Here is a 25913-nt window from a genome sequence, read left to right on the forward strand (position 1 = left end):
TGTTTAGGCATGATGGTAAATGTCTATGAACAGAAGAAAAAAATTAAGAAGGAAACTTTTACAACAGAAAGTAGCCAGGAGTGATTGGAAAATATGTGTGTATATTTATATACACACACAGTTAGCTCTATATCTGTCATCCTCCAGCCTCCTTCTCCTTTCTATCTGTATAATGTCACCTATCATTGAGCCCACTGGCTTTAATTTGCTGTGGCTTGTGCACCCTGTTGGCAGCTCTCTTGATGCTGGGGTCAGAACACGTTGAGGTGGGACTGGGATATGAACCGAGGCTGGAGTGTGCCACTGGGATGTGGCACTGCCCAGCTGTTTCCCATGGGTGGGCTCTCAGAGGAATCCTTCTGAATTTTATATGTAGTTTACAGATAATGTGTGCTGGTGCTTTGAAAGACCCCTTGCTGCCACCAATAACTCTAATCACCCATCAGAGTTGGATTGGAGCAGAGATACTTTTGCTAATTACTGTCACAGTTATTGGAGTGTGTAAGAATCAAAAGCGATTTTTGTGAAGCAAATTTTCCCATGGCCATTCCAGTGAATACAACCTGAAGTTTAACTTGCATCTAGTTAAATGAAACTAAAGATCTCATTGGTTTTATCGTAATTAATTAATTTTTAGAGGTGCCGTCATTACTATTGGGAAGCTTGCTATCGTACTGAGCAGGGTGTGAGAAATCGTGATGGTGGTTTAAAACACACAGACCTCAAAACTCTCAATAATTTTTCATTTCTGACACCTTTTATGTTTTCCGTAAGTACTAAGGCTGCTATCCATTCTTGATTATCAGCCTGTCACTGAAGCTTGTTTAGGAGTAGTTATCAGTAAGAGCTAGAAATGTGGAACTAAGCAATTCTTCACATGCTTCACTCAAGCAACAGTGTTCATAAATCAGTTCATAGACTAATTTTAAGATAGAACTTCAGTTACATTTCTATTGTTTGATCCTGTTTTGGTTTGGAGGATTGGTTTTAAACGATGTTGCTTTGATGGAAATGACAAGATTTTTGAGTTCACACTTCGGTTGTAGATCACACCGTTTATTAGCATGTTCTGGTAAGTTAGTTTAAATGGCTTTGCTGCCTTCCTAGCGTTTGGTCTTGCTTTGTCTTTATAATGACTACTCATATTGCCTTCAGCCACTGTTTTCATTGTTGTTGTTTTGTTTTTTTTCTATTGGGGAAAACCAAATCTCTTAGCAATATAAACTGAGCATGTTTAGTTGTAATCCAGGCAATAGACCTGCAGGGCAATCAAGTTGGAGTCCAGGGCTGAGTTTCAGTCCTTCTGTGGCCTGAGGGAAAAGGAGACAAAATCCACTAAACGTGTTCGAGGAAGTGTGTTTCTGTTGCTTTCTGAATGCTCTCCATGTTGTTGTATGTAGGTACTCAGTGGTGCCTTTTCCAGCTGCATTATTACTCCAATTCTTTAGCACCCTGACATTTGCCTAGGAAGATCCATATAATAAGGTGGTGCTTCTCCCTTGCTTTACTCTTCTATGTCCTGTGTACAAAATCAGGCTGTAGGGTCTCATTCCTTCTCTGTGCTGTCCATCTGAACGTGGAAGAAAGGGTGTGAAGCCACTTTTCCTGCCTGTGGGTGGAATAGTTTGGAAAGTCACAGACTTTCCCCCTGTGAACTGACAGGGTTTCCTGCTCGTTGCAAGAGTATTCCCCATGTTAGGTGGTGATTTGGTTCACATTTAACTTCTGTTTTTTTTGTAAATGTGTGTAACTATCAGAGGTGGGTTTTCCTTTTATTTAGTGTTAGTAAATACAAACCAAACACCTCAAGCCTCTCTTTAAAAAAATCTCGTTTCAAAAAGTGTAAATATTAGCTTGAATTAAAATAAATTTAAGTGTTTTATGTTGAGAGTAACTGAGACTTTTTGGGGGGGCCACTTATGAGGCTCAGAATAGTGAGTGTTTACATGAATGCATGCTCTCATATTGTGTAGAATCCTTAATACCAAATCTTGAAATTCATTGAAAAGTCACTTCTTTAAAGCCTTTTCAGTTGAAGTAGTACAACTTTGTTATTGTTCATGGAAACAGTATGGAAATGTGGTGAGAGTATTACAAGTGTTTTCTTATGATGAATGTAGGTTATATAACGCTATGATTAGGTAGGATCCTTCCTTTAATTTTTCAGGGAGGACTGTGTGCACGTAAGTAATGGACTCAAGCCTTTTCCCCATTAAACTTTTATTTTGTCCAGGCTGTGGTTGGCTGAAAGTTACTGCTATACATTGTGTCCTTTTGCTTCCTTGAAGTAAGTTTGCTCTCAGTCCAGTTGCAGGTGGATAATTACGCACTTTGCACAGGCTGCTGCTGTAATTGGCAGGTTTTGGCAGTCTGCGCAGAGGAGTCCTGGACTGAAAATCTGCAGTCTCTGTGCACGTCCTTTGCTCTCCACAAGTGATTTTGTCCAAGCCAAAGCTGAGATGCATTTTGCATTTGTGTGTGTATAAAAATATATCTTTACCTACTTTCTTAGAGGATACAATGTCATGTAAGGGGTTTCTCTTTTCATGACTGAACAAAAGGAAACCCAGTTAGCAGATACCAGGCAAGGGAATCTAATTCTGCTATGCTTTAGGAGGTACTGTAAGAATGAACACCTTAAAGCCAGTGCAGAGATTTAACTTGGTCTTTGCATTAGTAAAATACTGCTTTTAAAAATATGTGTATACATATACCCACTTTTAAATTTACCTATTTATATATATATGTTTATTCTGCACACACATACACACAGAAAAATCTTGAGGACAGAGATGGTGAGAGCAAAGACATGCAGCAAAGCCTTCTGGAGTTTACTGTGTGTTTTCCCCATGTTTCAACCTGGTATCTTTATGGAAGGAGTTAGTTTTTATTTGCCCATTTGGAACTTGAGCAACAGCTTATTTAGAAGATGGTTAATGTACCTGTGTTGCTGGAAGCTGTAATGCTCAGCAGTGTATGTGGGCCTTTTAACTGTTCCTGGGAGATATGATTAATGTGGCAGAAAATGACATTCACAGTAGTAATTGAGGGTCTTTAGTATGCTCGTCCTTTGTACATTAACTGTTTTTTGTTTGTTTGTAGCAAAAACTTAAACCCTTTTTATAGGGGATTACATTCCTCTAATCTCTCAGTGTTCTTCTCATTACAGCAACATCATACGAGGAAACTGGCTTATTGGCTACTTGTCTGGAAACGGTACCATTAACAGGTCCTCTGCAGCTCAGGTTACATTAGAAATGTCTTTAATATAAAATATTTTGTGCAATGTCATTTGGGTTTTCCTCCAACAAATAGCTCTTATAAATCAGTGTTGCACTGAAAAGTAAAGTGAGTTTTGTGTGGAGGGACTGAGTCAAGATGCTGTTCTCTGCATTTGCATTTTTTCTGCTCTTTCTTTTTTGTCTCTAGTACAAGTATTCATGCCTTGAGAACGAAGGGATTCCCATAGTTCGTTCTCATTATGTACTATTTAAATGAACTGTGTAGTGAGGCAGTAGGCCCTGTTTCCTCCTGGTAATGGTTGGACCATCGCATTTATTACTAAATATACAACTTTTTCTGTGCTTGGAAACTGAAGAGGGTTGTTTTATCTTCTAAGTTTGAAAGTGCGTGTTGCAAATACAAATATTTGGATGTTGCTATGAATAAAGCCGAAGCTTCTGAAGAAGTACATGTAAGCTACAGAGATGAGAAAACAAACAGCTCAAAAGGTGTCTAATTTTTTCCCCCAAGTTTATCTGCAGTATAATTCAGAATTAGTCAACCTGTGAGATTTACTTTGTCCATAAAAGCATTTGTGTAACTTAGCTTTTTGCTCTGATTTTGATAAGTTATCAGAGTTTACAGTACTGTTGTGGAACTAATTTGGGCACAATACCTCCCTAAGCAGATAATAGTGTAGATCCTTTTCTGCTTCACTAGCACTGGCACAGCTACTGAATGTGCTATTGTGTGAAGTTATAAACCAGATAATCTTAATTGGGCATTTCCTGAGAGGAAGGGAGGGATGGCTGAAAAAGGAGAGAATTGGAAATAAGGGCATGCATTCCTACTATACAAATTTGGCTTCCATCCAGGAAAATGGGAGAATTTCCTGTTAGTTAAAATCTTCCAAGAGCTGAAAGCCTGGTGATACATACTGCATACCTCAGGGAGCCAGAGGAAGGGGGAAGGCTGGGAATAGCTTGTGCATGAAAGCCCTGTGGAACCGATTGCGTTGTGATGCGTTGGGACTGAGGGGTGTGAGCAGCTGGATCTCAGGGCAGCTGTAGCATCGGAGGACCATCTCCTTTGTCTGGCCAAGGATTTGGGTTACCCTGTAGTGGTTGCACCAGCAGAATCTGGTGTCATAGACCAAGTCCTGGAGCCTTTTTAGAGTTGAGTCAAATGTGATTCAAGCTACATGGAGTATGTGTGTATGTGTTGTATGTATGTGTGCATATACAATCTAACACATTTGGTGCCTCACTGCAGATATACGTGGAGTCTTGACTCGCTAAACTGGAGAATCTCTGCTGTAGATAAACTATGGAATCTGTCATGTAAATTTGAGGAAAGGATGGCAAACAGAAGCGGGTACAGGCAAACAGGATCCAAAAGAATTTAAGTGGATTTCTTAGCACCAGTAGTTGCACCTGGTTCCATGGGAATAATCTTTTTGGACCTGCATTTGAAGAGAGAGGTTGCTTATTAAATTGAATTAAAGTACAGTGAGTTATAATTCAGAATTTGAGCCTCTACTAATTCAAGGTTGGGAAAAATAGGTAATCAGGGAAGAGATGTGTTTGAAAAAAGACTGCAATTTTTTATGTTAGGACTGCTAGTTGTGTTCTGAATCATCCCTCACTGACCTGCTTTAGTTAATATACGCTAGTGTAGATGCTTCAGACACTTGTAAATACTTGTACGCTACCATGTTTGTTTTTTAGTCTTTGCTTTAGTGTAGGGTGAGCTCTTCTGGGTGTTTTTCGTAAGCCTGTGAGTGAATTAGGATCGTAATTGTTTGGAATATCTACATTAGTGTTTGTGGACATTTGAGGGTCTGTATGTTACAGTTACTTCAGCTCAAGTTAGCCCAAGCTCCAGGAAAAGTGAAGTTTCTAGGGTAGATGTAATCAGAAGGAGCATTAATAGCAGTAAGAAGGGTGGCTTGCTTTGTATATAGAAGTCTGTCCTAAGTATTGTATTAAATATTAGTTATGGTACAGAAGAGACTTAATCGTTTAGCAGTTGCATTAGAAATTGGTCTCCAAACTTCAGTCATGGGTAAGAGTAAAATAAAATCTTTTTTTTAAATCATCCCATATGCCCCAATAGCCTGTACTAAAGGGATATAATTCAAAAAAAATAAACTTTACCTGTTTTGACTTTTGCAGTCTAGTACAGATGCACTAAATTAAAGTGACATCAAGAATTAAATACTATCAGCTCTCTGAATATGGGTACAATTGTGTTTCGTAAACTTCTTAAGTGAAAAGCAAAAAGAAAATTGGATCTCGCCCCCGATTAATGAATGAGGAAAGGGTTTGATAGCAGTTGCCTGCACTGTCATTTGTAATGAAAATAAATAGAATTACCTGTGTTAATACAGTTTCATGGGTAATAACATATTGTTGATATAACAGTAAAGGAGAAAAATGGCAAAGTTAAACATGCAGCTCCAAGAAAGTCTGTACACAGTAAAGATGATGCAGTTACGTCAGATTCGAGAGGATGAGGGGAAGATGGTGAATGCATAGAAGAGAAGGCCACCAATTGAATGGTATGTTAAGGAGTTTTTAGCTGCCTTATGCAGTTTCAGAATTGTTTCTGAAGACCTGTTAGTCTATTGGAAGGTATTAAGAGAACACATTGATCAGGTGGAAACATTTAAATTATACTTTTTTTGTTGCTTTGTTTTTATCTTTTTCCTCCTCCTTCTAGGAAGGGAAGTGTCTTGTCATTCTTTAACTTCTGTGTGATTTGAAATAACTCAATTAGAGATTAATGGCAGCTTGTCCACATGTACCTGAAAAGCCAGTAATGTCTAAAACAGATGTTTGTGGCCCCAAAGCAGCTCAGCTCCATTTGAGGTATTCAGGATAACTGTAAATTTTCCTCTTAATTTCTGTCACTTGTAACTAGGATGCTTATGGACTCTGTGTTGTTCACTTAATTACCAGTTAGAAATTTTGGAACCGAGTGCCTTAAACTCTTGGCCTTAAAAAAATATATTTAGGTACTTAAATCATCTCTTGATGAGAAAGGAGCATCTCTGGGCCTGGTTCTGATCTGCTGAATGTGTATATCCTTGGGAAGGGGGCCTCGAAACACAGCTTTACACTGGAATACTGAAATCCGGATATAAACTACAGATGTCTAGGTTTATAAGTCACAGCTGTGCTCATAAATTAACAGCCAATATTCTGAACTGCTAAGAGATTGTTTGTTGGTAAACTATGTCCCTTCTGTCTTCCCAATCTCTGTGAACAATGAATATCCTCCAGTCAGCCTTTCCAAGTGTTGTATATATTGTGGAAGATAGAGAAATCTTTTATAACTTGTTATAATAATTTCTAGTGAAACTATTTTCTGTTTTATCAACCATCACGTTGGTAGCAAAGAAAAAAATAAATCCATTTTGCTGCCATGCACTGCCCTTGAATTGCTCCTGCCAGTTTTAATGCTGTTGTAATTACTTTTCCCAAATACTCTATTTCTTTTCTTTCCCTCTTGCCAGACCCAGGGGCAGGAAAGCAACTTTATAGGGGAAACAAGTCCTGCCTTTGTACAGTGCTATGAAATGCACAGAGTAAACAAATGAGGGGGTGAGGGATGGGGATAGAGTGGGAGTTTGTTTTCCTGCATCACTTCACTTTTCTTGTGCCAATAGCAGGGTTTTTAAAAAGAAAAGGAAAAAAAAAAGCAAATTGGATTGTTAGCAGTGTCCCTTAGGATCATAAATGAAGGGAAGATTGTGTATGTAATTCATAAACATCCTGAACTATACGCCTTCTATTTCAACTTATTAGGGCATGAAGTAGTGCCTGCCAGGTTAATTTCACACTGGGGAATTCAGCATTCATGCAGCTCTTAATTTCCTCCTCTATACAAAGCTGTGATAAGGAGAGAATAAGGGTATTTGAATATTTGATTCCAAATAATTATTTTTAAAGAGAAGTATTTTAGCAGTAGCCGCAAGACAATTATAGTTGTTTTTTTTAATTGAATTTGGGGAGTAACATGAGAATGTTTCTTTGTCACTGATAGGAAATATGCTTTTTGTCTAGCAAACAAAACCCTGTACTTTACAAAATCTTCTCTTTTATAGATGAAATTATTGTTTTGAATTCAGGATGTGGTGGGCAAACAATAAAAAAGAAAAGCCACTTGCAAATACCACTAATCTTTCTCCTTTTCTGATCTGCCAAAGGAAGCATGGAATTTGTTAGTATGGAACAATGGTCAGTCCTCTGTATTTTCATGGGTTTAATGGTTAAGATGGTTTTAATGGTTAACTGGAGTTCAAGGATTGTTCCAGCCTAGTGCCTGCTTTTTGCTTTTGTGATGTGGTATCTGAGCATGAGTGGAGGGAATCATCTGTTGGCTCTAAACAGGAATCGGACCAGATTTTTATTAAAAAAAAAAAACAAAACCAAAAAGCCTCAAAATTCTTATGAAGTGAATCTTTGAGACCTGGAACCTTTCATTCTTTTCTAACTCCAAGTGTTAATTTAAACTCAGTCATGGATGCTGACCGATGTGATGGGGAGAGATGGATTCAACTGGTCTAGGAAGGTGGTTAAGACGAATTCCTAAGGTTTTGCTTTAGTCTCGAGAAACTCTGTTTTGTGTGGATGTTTTTAGACTAATTCTCTTAAAACACCTAGATGATCAGTAAAGATGAATTTCTTAGTTTTTGAGGTTGGAATGGCTGGGAATTATGTATGTTAAGGAAATAGCAGGGTTGAGAATAATTGGCAGTTGGTGGTTTTGGTAGGAATTCAGTCAACTATTCCCCCTACTGCCTTTGAACACCAAGCTATGGAGTTTTATTTGTTTAGGAGGGCCAATTGCAGCTCTATATAGGTTCCTTAAACCCACATTGCATAAGCTCACCCGTCATCAATTTTTTTTGTTTTTTTTTTTAACACCCCCTCCCCCGCTCCCCCCAAAGCCAAACCCAACCAAACAAAACCATTACATTTGGGAAATAAAAGTGCCCAAGTTGCAGAAACAAAACCAAACTTGAATAACAGGGGCTCTACGCCTTTGTGGTACATAAAGCTTATATGGAGATACTTTTAATGTTTGTAGAGACTCATACTCTTGTAAGTAATTGGTTTTGCTGTTATTTGGCTCTTACCTTATTTTGATTGTCTGTTTTTGTTTTTAGCACCAGCAAACATTTTTAAATCAGCTAAGGGAGATCACTGGTATCAATGACATCCAGGTACTACAACAGGCACTGAAGGTAAGATGGATGTGTCTGACTTGTAGCTGAATGTATACATCTTAAGTGCCTGTGAAAGCCATAAACCCTACCCTTTCTTACTCTCATCTTCCCTTCCTTCCGTTCCATGTCCATCTTGAATACTTTTTAGATTTGTTTCAGGAGGGAAAAAAGCTAATAATGATGGCTTGTTCACTTTAGAAGGAATTTTGGTCTGTTTTGGTACTGACATAAAAATTAATCTGGTGTTCAAAAATGAAAAGACAGGAATGGTATGACTTGCCTTTAACCTTTGGCTAAGGTGTTTTGAGATACCTTGGTGCTACTACAGCTGGTCAACTCCTGATGAGTTAAGTGTTGTTTTTTTGGCAAGGTATAGTTAAGTTTTCTATCACGAACAGGTCCTGCTCTGTATGTAGAATGAAGAATTCTCCTTGAACTTGCCACCCTTTGCTAATTTGCTATTGTTTCACTGTTTTTTTTCAACCATTGTAAATTCTTTCACAGCACAGAAGAGTTCTTTGATGCAAGTAAAGAATGGCAGGTCTCTGTGTTCTGCTTCCCCATATATGTATATGTGTATACATACATACATATATATATTTAAATAAAATGGCTTGTCTCCCTCAAGCAGAGCTTTTTAGCCATTTAACATGGTAAATGAGGATTTAATGAATTTAAATCATATATATATATATATAGTTGTTACTTCAGATTCGGCATAAATCTTGTTCACAACTGCCCCTCGAAAGCCAGTATTCTGGCTTTAAAAATGGAATGGTAGACTTTCAGAAGAATTCAGCTGACTGCTATTGAAGTCTGTGAGAATGTGCTGATTATGCTTGTTGAGGGGTGGACCTACACTACAAGACCTTTAATTTTTTTTCTGAAATAAGTGGAATTCTTCCAAAGTAAATTTTTATAAGATGTTTTATCTTTATTTTGGTTAAAAATAGAGAGGTATGCAGAATATGTCAAGTTTGGAAACTTTCTTTTCTAACCAATATTTCACCTGAAAATACAATGTGTCATTGATCTTATAAAATGCTTGTATTGTTGTGCTTTGCTGTTAAGAAAAATCAAAAAAGGGTAAGGGGACTCTCACTTCTTGTTTCGTTGATGCTTAAAGGACAGCAATGGTAATCTGGAGTTGGCTGTGGCTTTTCTCACCGCGAAGAATGCCAAGGTTCCCCAGTTAGAGGAGGCAACTTACTATCAAACAGCCCTTCCTGGAAATGACAGATACATCAGCGTGGGCAGCCAGGCAGACACCAGTAGGTATTTTTGATTTTCGTAAGTTTAGTTTCAAGGCAAGGGAACTAAAAACTTGCCTGCGAGATGACTGTTTCTGCTGATAATTCTTGCTTAAAAATTTTTAGATAATTACGTGTTCTTTCTTTCCTTATTTCAGTGTATTTTTGTTTTATTTGAGCTATCCTTAAGCATTACCTTTACATGTATGTATGGTGCTGATCAGAGGGTGAATAACTGGGTTGTTTATCTTTTTCCTCTTTTTTTTCCTATTACAGGATTTATTTTGGGGTCATGCAGTAAATAATTAAAGGCAAAAGCTGGTTACTCTTTTGTCAAAATAAAATAAAATGGGAGAAGAGTCTGTGAATGTCTGTCTTAATATGCTGAAGCCTAATACGCTTAAGCGTAGCTTCTCCCTGACAGGGATAACTTTCCCAAAGGGAGAACCGAGAAGTTAGGTGTGCATTTTGTAGTAAAAGAGTAGGTATTTTATATGTGAAATTAACATTAAATATATTCATTTAAGGAGTTTTATTTAGTTTATACAGAAGGTCCCACAACCTGTATTTCTCTGAGCCTTGCAGGTTCTATTCCTTTGCTTCAAGTGCATAGTTATTTTTATTGGGGGAAAAAATGTGTTAAACATGTTAAATGTGTTCTGCAAATAAATATGGGAAATAACATGAAAGAAAAAAGTCAAAGGAAGCTTTGTAGTGGGATTGATTGCTGTAAAATCTGAGTTTCTTGATACTGTATTTACATTCCAACATTCTAAACACAGATGTAGAATATTTTAATTACATATTGATTGTTTGACCATGTATGTAGTACGTCTATGTAGCTTTTCTTAAGTAAGTAGAATTATTTAGCTTCACGCACAGCAGGATTTTTTTCCTCTTTGTTTCACTAATATTGGGGTGGCTATGGTGGCACCATTATAAAGAAGTTTAGTTAGATCTCCTTGTCAGTTGCACAATTGTCTCTTTGTCTCTGGCATCTTGACATAACCATCTTTTTTTTTTTTATTTTTTTTCTTTTTTTAATTTAGAGAAGAGTTTATTCTCAACATCTCAGATTTGAAAACTGCATTTTAATCCTTGGTATTACTAGCAACCCTGTTTAAAACACCCCGAGTGCATTATAGGTAGTTGTATTATCCCCCTACTAAGTTGGGGGGGTGGTGGTGGTGGTTTGTTTTGGTGTTGTGTGGTGTGTGGGTTTTTTTTTTTTTTCTTTTTTTCTTTTCCCTCCTTTGGAAAGAAAGCACACACAAAACCCCACATGTATTTAATTTTCAATGTCAGAAAATTGACATTGAGGAAATGGAGAATATTTTCAACAAACTTACCACTGTTGTCATAGGCTGCAGTACTGAAGATCTACTATGGCAGTGGAATAGTAAGCTGGATTCTCTTGCTGTCTGTGTTTAATTAGATTTATTAGCAATCCCATTAATAGAAGCATTTAGTTTTGCTGTCACTTACTGTGCTATGTAACCTTATTGAAGATATGAGGTGACAAGGGATATGAGAGGGAAGAGTCAGGCCTGCAGAGTCTACATTACCCATGACTTATGGTCAAACTGAAAAAAGTAAGTTTTGAGTTGTACATTCCAAGCTGAATTTCAAGATTCTTTTCTCTTTTCTAGAGGGCTGAAGGCAGACCCAGACTCCTTACAGTTACATAGCATTACAAGCCAGTAATCAAGAAGCGCAAACTGCTGTGGAAAAAGCAGACAGATTTTTTTTTTTTTTTTTTTTTTTATATCTTTAATATCTGGTCAGGTCCTCACTGGTAACAAAGATAAGAACCCTTTCCCAGCCTTTGCTGTTTTACTTAGACTGAAAACATGTTATGAGGTAAAGGCATCTTGGTCAACTTTTCTTCACGCTGAAGGATTTATGGGGCAAGAGCTAAACACCTACAGCAGAACAAAAGTCTAAACCAGTCTGGTCATTGAACACCTCCCTGCCGCCCCACAGAGTGAAAGCTTCTTGCAGAAACCTACAGTTCTTCTGTTGTGATCTGCTTGCTGTAATTATTTTGATTATGAATTTAAAAAATGCAGTACACTTAAAATGGACAAGTTGCAGGGCCCTACCTTAGTAAGTACTGTCATGCAAGGGAGTATAATGAAAGACAGCAGATGACTTGGGAGAATAGAATGGAAGGGTGGGCATAGATGGAAAACATATTCAGCAATGATAGCTCCAACCATCAACACTCCCTTCTGCAAAGAGCACTATTCTCAGAAACTATGCTGAGTTGCTGACAGTATCTTGCCTTTCAAATTTGAGTCCCTTTTACTATCCCACATGGGTATAATTACATGAAGATAATTATAACTCACCCTTACTGTTTCTTACTGCTTAACTACCTCTGTGCATTTGGAACTTAAAATGTTATGAGTCACCGAGTTTCGTGATCCCACCAAGTTAAGTCATCCAAAATGGGGATGAGAGAGTTACAGATAAATGTCAGAACTGTCTTTTATGCCCCAGAAAACCTCCAGCCACTTAAAAAGGCTTTTGAATGTAAGCCTTGCATAAAGGTATATCAAATGTATTCTGTCAGCTTGACTGACTACATTTCTTTGAAATGGTTACTTAGTTAAGGGGTAAAATAAAAAATGTATATGTATACCTTAACAATCAGCAATTAGCCTGGATTGTGCACTGGCTCTTCCATAAGTGACAGTGGTCATTCAGATGTTTGAGTTGCATTCTATATGTTAGGAGGTATACGGAAACGTGATTTCTCTTATTAGCAAATGCAACACTTAAGCAGCTGCAAAAATATTAATGAGTTTGCATAAAATTTACTCCATCTTTAAAAGCAAAGGCTGACTTGCACAGTGTTATTCATGATGCTTGCCTTTTTGCCTGTTCAAAATGGTCTGTGCAAGCACCTGCGAGTAGCTTTTTCACATCAGGAGTGATGTGTGCATTATCTGATGCCTTTGCAAAGGTGGTGTTACTCTTCTGGATTTTTTTTTTTTTTTTTCCCTTCCTGCAATCTATTAGTGAGCAGAAGGTGCTTAAGCATTAGGGTTGCAGTGTACAAATGGACACCTCTTAGTCTAAGATCACTTTAATGTTCTGCTGAGTAGCATAAATCCTAGGCACTGCACTTAAAGCAAAACAAAAGAAGTTTAGTAGTACTTTCTAACATTTTCACTTTATTGATTTCTCTAGAAACCTTTTTTTTCCATTTGAAGTAATTCAGTGTATTTTCATCTATGGCTGCACAACAGAACTGTTGCATTGCTAAACATATATCCATTTCCTTATTATTTGAGATACTTGCAGAACCGAGGGTTAAAGGAAGCAGCAGAATGAAGAGAAGACATGTATTTAGAAGTTGTATTGTCTTCAAATGAAATAGCTGTCAAGAAAAATTCTCTCCTTCCCTTCTTTTGAAAACTCAGAATTCTTTTTCACAAAAACTGAATTATTAGTCTTTGCAATTGCACATTCCACAGCTGAAGCAAAAGGTTTCAAGCCCTTTTATAAGGACATAGTACAATGTAACTATAAAATGTCATGCACACCAACTTCAGGGTTGTAGATTTCATTGCTTCTGGGGACCTGGCTTTTTATATCTTCCTGTTTTAGAGTTTGAGCTTTTGCATAGGTTTCAGAAGTCATTCAGTCAACCCTTTCTAATGAGGTAGGCTTAACTGCACCTAAAACCTCCCGAAGTGATGTTTATGTAACATTTCTTAAAAACCATTCTGTTTTAGAGACACTGAAAAGTTTATAGAGTCATTTGATTTGGTGCTTCACTGTCCTTACTTTTAGACTCCTAATATCTTGCCTAAATCCCTCTTGCTTCAGGCTAAGTCCTTCATTCTTTTTACTACCCCAGTGGAGATTATAGTACACTTCATTCCTTTTATCTTAGGTGAAGTGTTGCATGCTCAAAGACTGTGTATCATAATGTACCCTCAGACTTTTCTCAGATCTAAACTAAACAGCCCAAATTCTTTCCAAGTCTTTGGATGCATTTCCTATACCTATTGTCAGTTCTTTTTCTCTCTTCTCGACCTTCTCTAATGGTTCTGCCTTTTTTGTGACCTGTGGCACTCAAAACAATAACCAAGACTTCAGCTGAGTTCTTAAGCAAAATGGGTGATTATAAGTGTCCATGTAGTACTCTGACAGTATACCTCATGTAACACTTTCTATTTTCTTCAATGCTGTGATGTGAGTTGCAGGTTGAACATGGATCAGCTGTAGCCCCTAGATCCTTCCTGGCACAGGTCCTAGTCGGTCTTTGTTCTATAGCTGTGCATTTTATTGTTTCTGGACACTAATTTCTTCTGTCACCTTACCTAACTCAGATATAGCTATGTGACTTTGTGACATTTCCTCCTATTTCAGGGATTATTTGTGTCATCTTCATCCAGGTTCCTGGGAGTGTCTCCAGCTTGGTATAGCAGGGTCCCTGCTTCAGAATGTCAGGAGTCTTGTACCTTGAGGTGGTCCTTTTATCTTACAGATTCACTTGTTCCTTTGTTTCATGACTACCTCTCTCCTTCCCATCCCAGTCAGTGCGAGAATCGTCAGTTTAAGGTGTTATTCTAGAACAGTGTAAATGCAGCTGAGATGAGGAAGTTCCTGTGAGACAGTGGTGGCCAACATTTGCTAGCTCTTTCATCAATGGAGCTGTTGGCTGAGTAGCTGCTGGGATGCTGTGTATTCTTCCCCCATCCAGTTTTAACCAAAATTGGCATATACAGCCAATTAAATTCCTTTAAATTTTCACATAGGAGCCCAAGATCATCATGGTATTTAACATCACAGAACAGATGGTAGAATGTAAGATCTTGCTTAGCGCTGTTTGTAATAAGCAAAAATGATGTAGGCTCAACTTCATTTTTTTCTTTTTTTTTTCTTTTTTTATGTTGTTGGTATGTTGAAATTGGAGTCTTGCTGCTGAATTTCCATACTTGGCACCTGTCCATTGAACCTATCAGGCCTGCCCCTCATTTTCCTCTCCCTGTGCTAGCGGTTGCATCGCTGTGGTGCTTTATTGCCTGTCCCTGGGTTCAATTGCTACTTCTGATCTGTCCTTCATGCTGAGTTTCCCAGCCTACTTGAGTTTGAAGTTCCTACTCTCTGCCTCCTCCTAGTAAAAGTAACAAGTCAATAACACAGTAATTATTTTAATGACCTAGGCAATTACCAATTAAGAACCATTTATTTAAATGATAGAAACTTCCTAAGTAAACAGATTGGTAGTAAGGTTTTTATAGAAAAGAAAGAAGAGATATGGGGATAGATAGATACAGTGTGTGCATTTACTATATGTATACACTAATATATATGTCACAAATTTCAATATACAACTTAAAGTTCTTTGTAGAATTACAATTCAAACTCTCTGGAACTTAGGTACCAGAAGCACACATTATTATAGAATAACGTTGTAAACCAAAATACATTTCTTAGTAAAAGAGTTGATTAATTCTGCATGTTAATTTTAGTTGAATAAACATCATGAATGCACTAAGCCAGACTGTTTTGATGAGCAGTTTCTTCGTTCATAAAGAATTTTTTCAGAAGCAAACTTTTTTGTTTATTTAGTAGTCATGGCTTAGTTAAGAACATTTGCATTTCCTAAGGCTATGTGATATACAATAAGAAGTACCTTTATGAGGGTGAGCCAGTGAGACCTAAAGTGTCCTGTGGCCTAAATGAGAGGAGTGTTACAAAATCAGCATATGTAAATTAAAGTCAGGTAGCTATAAATTTGGAGAAGTGGCATTATTCTTAATACCATTATGAAGTGCATCCTTCAGCCTATCACAGGAAACTCGTGTGTCTGATTAAATACTTCGGGTAAAAGTCAGCTTTTTTTTTTATTTCAGACTCAGGCTTTGAACACAGAAATCAGTTGGTCAAATAGGAAACATCAGTAGATTGGTTTCATGAATGAATTCCACTACTAATTGCTACAAAATAAAGTCATAGATATTTTAAAACTAGATTAATGCTGAATTTAGTAATGAGTGTGAGAGAAGGCAAAGTGATCATACTTGTAGAATAACTGCTTGAAAATTGGACTTGAAAATTTTCACTTTAAAAAAAAAAGAAATCCCCATGTAAGAGTTTACAAAACATGAAGATATTTTAAAACAAAACCAAAAAAACCCTGCATGAATTTCATGTATATGTACATTTGTATAATCTATAACTGACATGAATGCAAACTGTGCAGACAAGCTGACTTTTTTTTAAAAGAATTTAGTCGCAGAATTTGCCCTTCTGTTATGACTTCTATTGAGATCTCCTCTTTATAATCCTATGATATAGGATTCAAGTCATACATGAGTTGTTGCAGCTTAATGAGTTACTGTGTCAGCTGAGATGCTGAAAAAGACCTTGAACCTGCTCCAAGTACAGCAAACATGAACTAAAATACATTACCTTAAATCTCCAAAACATTTTTATTTTACATTTGCTACAAACTAAAAGCTTGCATGGAGTAAGTTACTGTGGATTAGCTGATATTTAGAAGTGTATTTTTCTGATGTAAGTTATGCTAGGTAAACCCTCCGTGACATAAATTGATGGCACCACTCACACGTGGTGGTAGTATCTGGCAGCAGGTCTTCACTGTATTGTCTTTTTTTCATGCAGATCAGGAACAATGTACATGTGAAAACAAGATTTCTTAAGAGAATCCTGTGTTATCTGCTCCAAAACCCTTGCACGCCAAAGGAAACTGTTGTGTTGATCTGCTTTCTGAAAGCAAGTAGAAGTCAAGGATTTGGGGTTTTAATATTAGTGATGTAATCACTGGTACTATGAATGGTAATAAACTTCTAAACACATAGGGTGGTGGTATAAATTAATAAAGATTAAGGAGCTAGGGACATGCAAAGAAGTTGAATGAAAGTGTGAGTTGGAGTTGACCTTGGTAGATTTTTGTATAACAGTGGGAGCTTTTGTTAACCACATAATTTTCAGCTAGGTTATGAATTCTTTTCCAGAAAATACTCCCTGTATAAAGGAGCTTACTTCTTAATCTAACTTTCTTTTTTTATTGTTGTATAAGAATTTCATCACTCATACCTGACTAGAGACTAGCTAAAGGAATATTCCCCTCTAAGTAAGTGATCAGAGTAATCCTATATGCTTCTCCATCAGTTTGTGTGGCTGTGGGATTGAGGCTTACTCCATCTTCAGTTGTGACCACTATTACTATTTTCAGAAAAACAGCTCATCTCCAGTGGAGATGAGGTGCTTGTGTGTGGCTACATGCAAATGTGCAGAAAATATTACATAAGCATCGCATTTTAGAGCATAATAGGTAGTGTGTGGTCACGGGATCCTCTCATCGCTGTCGACCTTTCTAGACTTTCTCCTGCTCTCAGGCTATTGAACATGCTTGCATGTGACCCAGGTTGAAGTATTATTTTAGCCCAAATTACACTGTTCTCGATGTGGCAGCTCATATATGAAAACTCCTCTGGGTGAGATGTCTGCTGGTGGTTCTTGTAATTGTTTTAGAACTTCTGAAGGAGAATTTCAGGCAACTGAGTTGAAGTATCCTTCTGATATGCTGGTAGATCTGAGCTGACTATAAACGACATAAGAATAAAATTATGAAGTGCTGCTTTTGTGGTCATAGTGTTTTTCCATACTTCCAGATCATGACAGATTGCCTAGTTTACTTTGCAGATAAGAGTGCTTCCTTTAAAGGCTCACTAAATAAAATAGAAGTTCAGCCATCTTTGTTTGGGGAAACAGGGCTAAGCTGAAAACTAGTTTTTGAAGATGCTGGTGTTAACAGAAAATTTTCTTTTACAACTTCTCTTCAGTTTCAGCTTTCTGTGAGGACAAGGCATCCCATTTTCTGTTCATACACAGCTATGGCAATGATTTTTGTATCATAAGTTCAGTGTTTTATTTTGATCCAGTGAGAAATGTCACAGACCAAGTAAGCCCAGGGAAATAGGGGAAGCTGTCTCTACAGCGAGTCAGCCCATCCAGGAGAAAAGTCAGAAGCTAGATGGGAGAAGCTCTTTGGGTATGAGTAATTGAGCTGGCCTATGGAAGGAGAAATGCAGACAAGCTGCTCATCTCTCTTTGTGAGCAATCATCAGTTTAGAATCTATATCTCTTTCTCCCAGAGTCTTTTAGCTTCTAATGTCCAAACCCCAGGCTGAAGAGTAGTCCCTTTCATAGCTCTTTGGGTAAGTGTTGGCCTGGGAGGAGGGAGACTGAAACTGTGTGTGTCTCTCTAATATTGCACATAAAAGTCTCTTCTGCACTTTTCCTTCTCTTTCTGTCTGTCTGACTTGCAAAGTGAAACCTTTGGCCCTTGAAATCATGATAACCAACGACCTTGGCTTTTCTGAAGGTCTTGTGCAGTTGATGGACATTCCTGTTGGCCCTGGCTGCTCTGAAAGCATGGCTGTACCTGACGGGAGGGACTTCTGTTGTGGTGTGACCTGTGTAGTGAAATCCCTCCTTACTCAGGAGGGGGAGTGCTGTTGCTACTCTCAGGAAACGAGGTTTACGGGGGATGTTAGTATCTGATTCTTTAGATAATGGGAGCTGGAAAGGAAGGCAGAAGTAGGATTGTTTTCATCTTCATTACCCAGTCAGTAGCCCATCCAGCATTCCCCACGTGTCCAAGTATGGATCCTCATTTTGACTTCAGTACTTGTTTTCTTTAATTCTCCTGGTGAGACGGGACAGTTCCAGTAGACAGAAATTGGATTTAAATATATTCAGAAAAGGAATGCACAGACAGGATAGAAAAGAATTAGGTTAAGTAAGGAAGTCTCCCACATGTTATGAAACTGTGTGAAAGTATTTGGCTCACCAGTGCACAGAAATACTTGTAGAATTTGAGGCTGTATTGGGAAAACTCCACATGTGTTCCTCCAGGAGGAGGGAAAAACAACTATGCTTGGTTAAGGTATCCTTTTTAAGAGAAGGTTGTCTTCATCATGTGTTCCCTGGAAGCAACTGATTACGGTAGCTGAAGTAATACTTTTAAGTGTATTGCTTTAAGAGGGCTTTCAGAAACCATAGATTCCTAAATTTGTCCCATAGCTCTGTGAAACTTAAGAATGTTTGGAGGAAGGAAGACTTTTGCCTGTCATACCTTAGCAAGAGCAAGCTGCTGAGGTTTTTATCCAGCTTGGAGGCAGAAGGGAGCCGTTAGCAGGGTTAGTGGTTGGAAGAGCACAGGGCACAGGAGGGATTAACTGGAATGGCGCTCAGCAATCCACGTGGGCTCTCTCTCCTCTACAGTAAGACTTGCCTTTCATTCTGTTTCACTTTTAATTTTGAGAAAGATAGTTTTGCTTTTCAGATGTGATTGATCTCACTGGAGATGATAAAGATGATCTTCAGAGGGCAATTGCCTTGAGTTTGGAGGAATCAAACAGGGCATTCAGGGAGACTGGAATAACAGATGAGGAACAAGCCATTAGCAGGTAAACGAACAACTTATATAAAGCAGAAATTAAATTAAAGAGTTGGAGATTGGCCTGTATTGCTTTTTTTAACTTTTACTTTAACAAAGAATAACTTGTTTACTTTCACTTGTGCTACTGATATGCCTGGCTTCAGGATGTTGCTTTAATGTATTGTATGTTCTACACTGGAAAATAGTCTGTCATGTGTGGGCTAGGATTTAATAGTATATTTCATGTTGATGCATTTGTTTAAATATTGAGGAAGTTGATGGAGATAGAGGATATATGGTCATATTTAAATAGGACCTAAAACTAAAAGTTTCTCTTGTGTATCAGGTAAAAAGCAATGAAAACAAAATATAATTAAGCAGCTAATAAATTCTTTGTCCTGTTTTTTACAGTGTTCATTTTACAATAACATTTTCTTACCTCTGTGCTAAGACTGAGATTTGGGGAGGGGGTAGTAACACTATGACTTGAGTATACTAAGAGCAGCTGCTGTATTTTAGCTGATAAAGTATGTTGTTAACCTATTTAACAAATAGGTTTTATAACCTTTGAGTGAAGTTAACTTCTTGGTTTAAAGTTTTATGAACTTAACTTTCTCAACTTGGTTGTGATAAGAATCTGTAAGTTAACTTTTGATCAGATTTTACACTAATTTTTGGTACAGTATGTGTTTATATGTAAATATAGATATAATTATGAAGTATTTGGGACTTGAACTAAGCCTGGTGTAGGGTTGTGTGGGAGGGATGTTGGTTTTTTTTTTTGTGTGGCTGGCCTTGGGAGGGATGTTGGTTTTTTCATCTGTGGCTGGCCTTGTTCTAGGGGAAAAGGGCAATGATTTGATCCTTGTGTTAGAAGGTTAAGTACCGCCTCCTTGTAAAAGACTAATTTTATAAAAAAAATGATTTAGATGGGGGAGACTCATCACAATAATTCTTCTCCTGTATTTGACACTGTGTTGTGTTTGTTCACTGTATTTGACAGACTAAATGGCTTATCAGAAAAGTCCAACTCTGAGAATATGGAGAGTGTTACTTTATCCATAGTCATTTTCTTTTTCCTTTTGAAAAATAAATGTACTAATTGTGAGAATAAACGTACCCCTCCCTCCCCCCATTTGTGATAAAAGCCATCTTGTTATATGAATTTAAGATAACATTTTAGGAGAGAAAGGTGGGATGAGAGGGATTTATCTTCTCATTAATAGTTGGAAGAAGATTTTAAGGGGTTGTTTTTTGTTTGGTGGTGGTATTTGGTTTTTTTGTTTTGTTTTTTTTTTAAGACCTCAGTATGTGCACGTATACAAGATTATGGTGGAAGTTCTGTCCAGTTCTGATTCAGAAGTTCTGCTCTTGCATGTTCCTTTTTGAAAGACAGAATTGTCATAATTACAGAGTTGTGATTTAGGTAGGCTCTCATAAAGATGGACCTATTTCTGGTCATGGAAATCTTTCTCCCTTTTTTTTCCGTCCCCAAGCTGTGACTGCTTCTACTGTGCTCACTTCTTGGGAGCCTCCAAGCTTTAATTTTTTTCCTGTAGACTTTGTTTTTCACTTTGCAGGCTAAAAAGCCCTTTTTGGTTTTATCTGCTTAGCCCATAACTAAGTATTATAAACATTTTACTTAAATTATGGTGTATCTTTTTTCTGGTTGCAGAAAATAACAAAGTATGCCATTTTTTTCTGTATGTATAAAGGCATGTAGACAATTTGTTCAGTTATATACAGAGAAAATATTGGTCTTTTGATGAAACAGAGATGTATATTTGATGGCAAAATTACACACAATAGCATGTGCCAAATTAAGGGCTTGTTGCTACCAAGGGGGATATGGCCTGCACACTGTACCACATTTTCTATGCTTGCTGTAGTATTCTTTGGAGCACGAATTTATTTCCCAAAGCCATACAAAAATATTCATTAAAAGATCCAGAGTATATCATGGCACAAGAAGGGGAATGGGACTTTGGTTGTGAATGGAGGCAGAAAAGAATGAGGGTGTTGGGGGTTTTGGCAGCACTGAGGTATTAGATCAACTCAATTACATACCAAGATACACCCCGAGCTGATGGCAATTTATGTCTGAGATGTACAAATACAGGAAGTTCAGAATTCTTGATCTGAGCTATTCAATCAGCTTGCTTAAGGACAGGACTTCAGACTGGTTTAAAAAAAAAAAAAAAGAAATCACTTAGTAGTTAACACCCCACAGAAGAATGTTGGCATTCCAATAGAAAGCACAGTATCTGGGCAAGACTCCTCAAAACAAAAAGTAGAACACTGTGGTTGTAAACAAGTCAAGCTGCAGCCATTTACTTTTGTTTTTCTAGGTTAAATAAGAAGCAGAAATCAAACAGGAAGTCAATAATAAGCACCTGAAACTATGGAAATATTTCATTTTTAATAATGTAGGATGTGTGCATATTTAAACAGCCTTTGGTGTGGAGGATATTTTTTTCCAAAGGTATTCATGTTTTGGAACCTAATTTGCACTGATTTTGTTGAGGTTTCCAAGGGAGCATTAATGGAATTTCTTGACTTGTGTAATTAATGCTATAATGCGCATAGAATTTGTCTTCCTGAATGTAATTGCCTTGTGCTACTTAATGAGGACAGATCTGATTACTGCGTAAGTGTTGAGAGGAGTGCAGCTGAAATGTCCAAGTGTCCAAGCTGAACATCTTGTACATGGCACGTTTAAAGTTTTTTATTATTCCCTCTTTAAATCTCCCAGGGAAATGTGCGTGATCAGTGTATTTCCTAATATGAAAAATCTTCTCCTGTTTATATTACTTTTAAAGGATTGAAAGAGAATGAGGCTGGTCAGGTAGGGCTTCACTGGGGAAGCCTAGTAAGACATGACTGAAAGAAGAAATTAGCTGGCCTGTGTTGTGCCTAGGGTAGTAGCCATATTAAAATGAGAGCCCATGCTATAAGTGCATAAGGATGTGCACAACCCCTAGTGTGGTGTTTTTTGTTTGTTTGGTTGGTTGGTTTTTTTAACATGGTCACTGAAACTGTTGGGGACTCTGCACTGTGGTTAAGCATTGTGTGTATTGATCAGAGGTGAAACTGGGGAGGGATGTAGAGTTGGGGATGTTCCTGGATGTCCAGCTGTAAGATCATCACAGTATAAAGATGCTTCCTTGTTCTTTTAGCCGAGTAGCCTGCCAGAGTGGGCTTTTCTGCAGCATGTTTAGTGGGCTTCCTCAAAATGGTTTGGCTGAACTTTTGTGTTGTGGACTCACTCTGCCCGAGGCTTATTGCATTGTCTGGCTAGCCTCATGCAAGCAGCTCTGCAAAGCTGCTTGGCTATGCCCAGCTTGTTAGAGAGAAATAAAATACTGCTTTCAAGTCCCATGCCAAGCCTGGCATTAACTAACCCTCACTCCAGAGTTTTCCTCCAAACAAGATTCCAACGCTTGGAGGTGGGGAAGCCTTTGGTCCTGTGAGGCTAGAGAAATGCCATACCCTCCACGTAGCTTATGGCTCTGCGGCTAGCAATTGCTGCGGTGGTCTCCGAGGGTCGCAAAGAGGGTGTTTCAGCTATGTAATCAGAATTGCTAAATCCTTGTACTAACTTTCTGGAAGGATGCTTATTTTTTTGAGAGCATGTGTGAATAAGATTCTTTGTCAAGATAGTCTCCCAGATCAGGACTGTATGAATATAATATAGTGAACATTATAGTATGAGGTATACTCACTATGCTGGTAAATACATTTATTTATGTAGCTTTTGAACTGATCATTAGGTTCCTGTTTACTGTGCTCACTTTTTATTTCAGTTTGCATCATAGCTACCATTATGGCTGAAAATGAGTTTGGCACATAGGGTGTGCAGCTATTGCATGTGCTCTCTGAGGACAATGTTATAAGTAAAATTAAGGAAAAATATGAAGTTTCGAGAATAAAATACTTTTAAGACATGGAAACAGATCTGAGGTGGAGCTAGAGATGAGGAAATCCATCACCTGCTGAAGAAATACAATAACAAATACAAGGAAGAAATTTTAGTAGGTAATTAAATTGACAAATGGTAATACCCTTGGGGTAGAGAACTATTTCAGTTTGAGAATGTATATTTTTCTGAACTTGAACCTTGAAATATCTTGAAATATTCTTCAGCTTGGGAAAAAAAGAAAAAGTTTGATTGTTTCCCTGAAACAAAAGTGGTATGGACTAAGTATTGTAGTCCTGTTACATCATCATTCCAAATTTATTCCAGTCTGTCAGAGTCTTCCTATCAGTTTTAAAGGTCCCTTCAATTTAGTTTAAACAAGAGTTTAAGTAATTCTACCTGAATGAGAAATTATTTGAAATATGTATGACATTTGTTTTGAATTAATTTTTTAATGTCCTCATCAAATAACTTTTACTCTCAAAGCAGAGATACACTGGTCATCTAACACTTTTGAAGGATTGTATCAGTGAGAAGGGAAATGAATTTGACTGTTTCTTTGCATTTTGGGGTTTGCTTAGGAGATAACGTTACCGTAAAAGACTCTTAAAACTAGCAACTACTGAAGAATCAGGTTCCATCCTTATGCATTGTTTGAAGAGATGTCAGAGCAGAAGGTCTTAGAGGATTATATGCCTGTCTTTTCAGTGCTGTTACAAGGTTATCTGTCAAAAACTAAATGTCAGAAATTGATTAATCCTTAAGAAATTACAAGTTTTAGGTTCTTCCTGACATGTATTGATACAAAAGTGGTATTTATACCAAATGGTCTCTCAAATTCTGAATGCTTCTATTTTTTTTTTTTTTTTTAATTAAGTAAGTAGCAGTAACAAATTAGCATGTCCCACAAAGCAGTTGTCTACAGTAAATTCATATAATGCTTCATAGTTCTTGTATATCTTGTAAGATACCTTTTCTTACTTTGACAAGAGCATAGCTTGAAACAAAAATTTACAGTTAGGAAACTGAGGGATTATGTCACATGTGTGTCCCACCCTGTTTCTTTGTTTTTTTTTCTAAGGTGTTCAAACTTTGTCCTTGAGGAACTCCATTTACAGACCAGCCTAAACCTGCCTGTCTTTGTTCAGTGATTTTAGGACTGAAGGGGGCAACCCTTCATGCTGCTCAGACTGCTTAGATGCTTGTCATGCAGCTCCAGAAATCCTGTGATTGGCGAATGTAGTAGTTCAATAGCAGCTCAGCCTTTTACATGGTAGTCGGAGTAGATGGTTGGGGATAGTGACTACTGTGTCAGTAGTACACACACCAGGCAACTTTGCTTATAAGTTAGAGCCATCGTTATATGACCTGAATGTATCCATCTCCATCTTTCTGTTTAGAATATGCAGCTACCACAAATTACCTTTAAGGTGTTCTTTGTCACCAGTCTAAGGATATGTGCTGATACAGAAATACTGTGTTGAGTGAAGCTTGAGTTTGGGAGCATAACACATAATCAGATCTTACTGTCATGTGAAATATGGACATTCAACGTAAATCACGTAGGAACAGTTTCCTGCAAAGAGTGTGGTCATTGAAGTGTACAATTAACTTGAGTGGCATTTGAAAAATTGTGGGAAGATGTCTTCCCATGGCTCATGAAGTGATTACTTGCTATGTAAAGTGATTAATACAGTTGCATAAGTTCCAAAAATGGAAACTAAAAAAGCTTCTTCCATTTTTGAAAGTTGCCTAGCTAGCTTTGGTTTACTGTCAGTAAATTAACTATTGGTGACTTTCTGCTTTGCATACCAATAAAAGCATTTGTGGATGAAAGTACTACACTAACAGTGCTGCCTGATATTTCTTGTTGTCCATCCTATTTGAATCTGGTTCTTCAATAATTGATGACTTAGAGACATGGTTCTTGTATCTAGAGCTCTCACAGGAGACTCACTCATTCACTCACTGATACCATTTTCCAAAACGTAATGGAATTACTGTAACATATCTAAAAGTAAAATGGCGTCTTACTTTTGAAGACATATTATTGCATATAAATTTAAAACCAAGCTCAGCAACAATAAGTTAGTGAATGATGTAATTAAGATGTCTGTATTAGTAACTGAAGGTGTTTTACTGTGCCTTTTTTTTTTCTTTTTCTCACATTTTTCCCTCCCTTCTGTTCCCGAAGAGTTCTAGAAGCCAGTATTGCAGAAAATAAAGCAAGTTTAAAGAGGACGCACCCAGAGGTGTGGAGTGACTCTCCAAACCCTTATGATCGAAAGCGGCAAGACAACTGTCCAGTAGGATTAAAGAATGTTGGCAACACGTGCTGGTTTAGTGCTGTCATTCAGGTAAGAACCCTCTTTGATTAGCTGTGTATACTCTTCATTGTATTTTTTGTGAGGTGAGTTATCTTATTTTGAGTGGATAACTTAAGATATTTGTTTTCCTGGGAAGTTTAGGCCACTGGATGAGATGGTTTTGAGCATTAATTATTTATTGCATCTCTTAACGTGTTTATCTATAGGCCTGATGGAAATGTAGAAAGTACTGTAGTGTAACTAAGTAAAGCTTCAAAATATTTCTTATTAAAAAGTTGCTGAAGACAAGGAGTTGAGTCTCTGAAGATTCTGGGTGTCTGCAACTCATGCTGACATCAGTGACAATTGTGGGTGCCTAAAAACATGTGAAAACTGGATTACAGATGAAGAACAGACTGCTTATATTAAAAGGAATGTATGTAAATGACTGAAAGGGGGTGGCTGACAATGGAGGTAGGTAGAGGAAATGAGACACCCTCAATCATGGAGTGCTTACTGGAACAGCTACAAGAAAATAGATAGCTGAGTAGGGTAA

General features: G+C 37.6%; 1 protein-coding gene across 3 annotated transcripts in view; it reads left to right on the forward strand.

The window, feature by feature from the left end:
• The window catches only part of USP25 (ubiquitin specific peptidase 25), a 92805-nt gene that overhangs the window by 13913 nt on the left and 52979 nt on the right, over positions 1-25913 (forward strand). For 2 of the 3 annotated variants that reach the window (XM_030019966.2, XM_030019967.2), the window contains 4 exons: positions 8396-8473; positions 9582-9726; positions 19040-19163; positions 25246-25408. In XM_030019966.2, the coding sequence (XP_029875826.1) occupies positions 8396-8473; positions 9582-9726; positions 19040-19163; positions 25246-25408 (510 nt within the window). Of the gene's footprint in view, positions 1-8393; positions 8474-9581; positions 9727-19039; positions 19164-25245; positions 25409-25913 lie in introns of those variants that run through there. The other variant, XM_030019969.2, reaches the window with a different exon arrangement.

The sequence above is a fragment of the Aquila chrysaetos genome, chromosome 7 (assembly GCF_900496995.4).
Source record: "Aquila chrysaetos chrysaetos chromosome 7, bAquChr1.4, whole genome shotgun sequence".
NCBI classification, from domain to species: Eukaryota; Metazoa; Chordata; class Aves; order Accipitriformes; family Accipitridae; genus Aquila; species Aquila chrysaetos.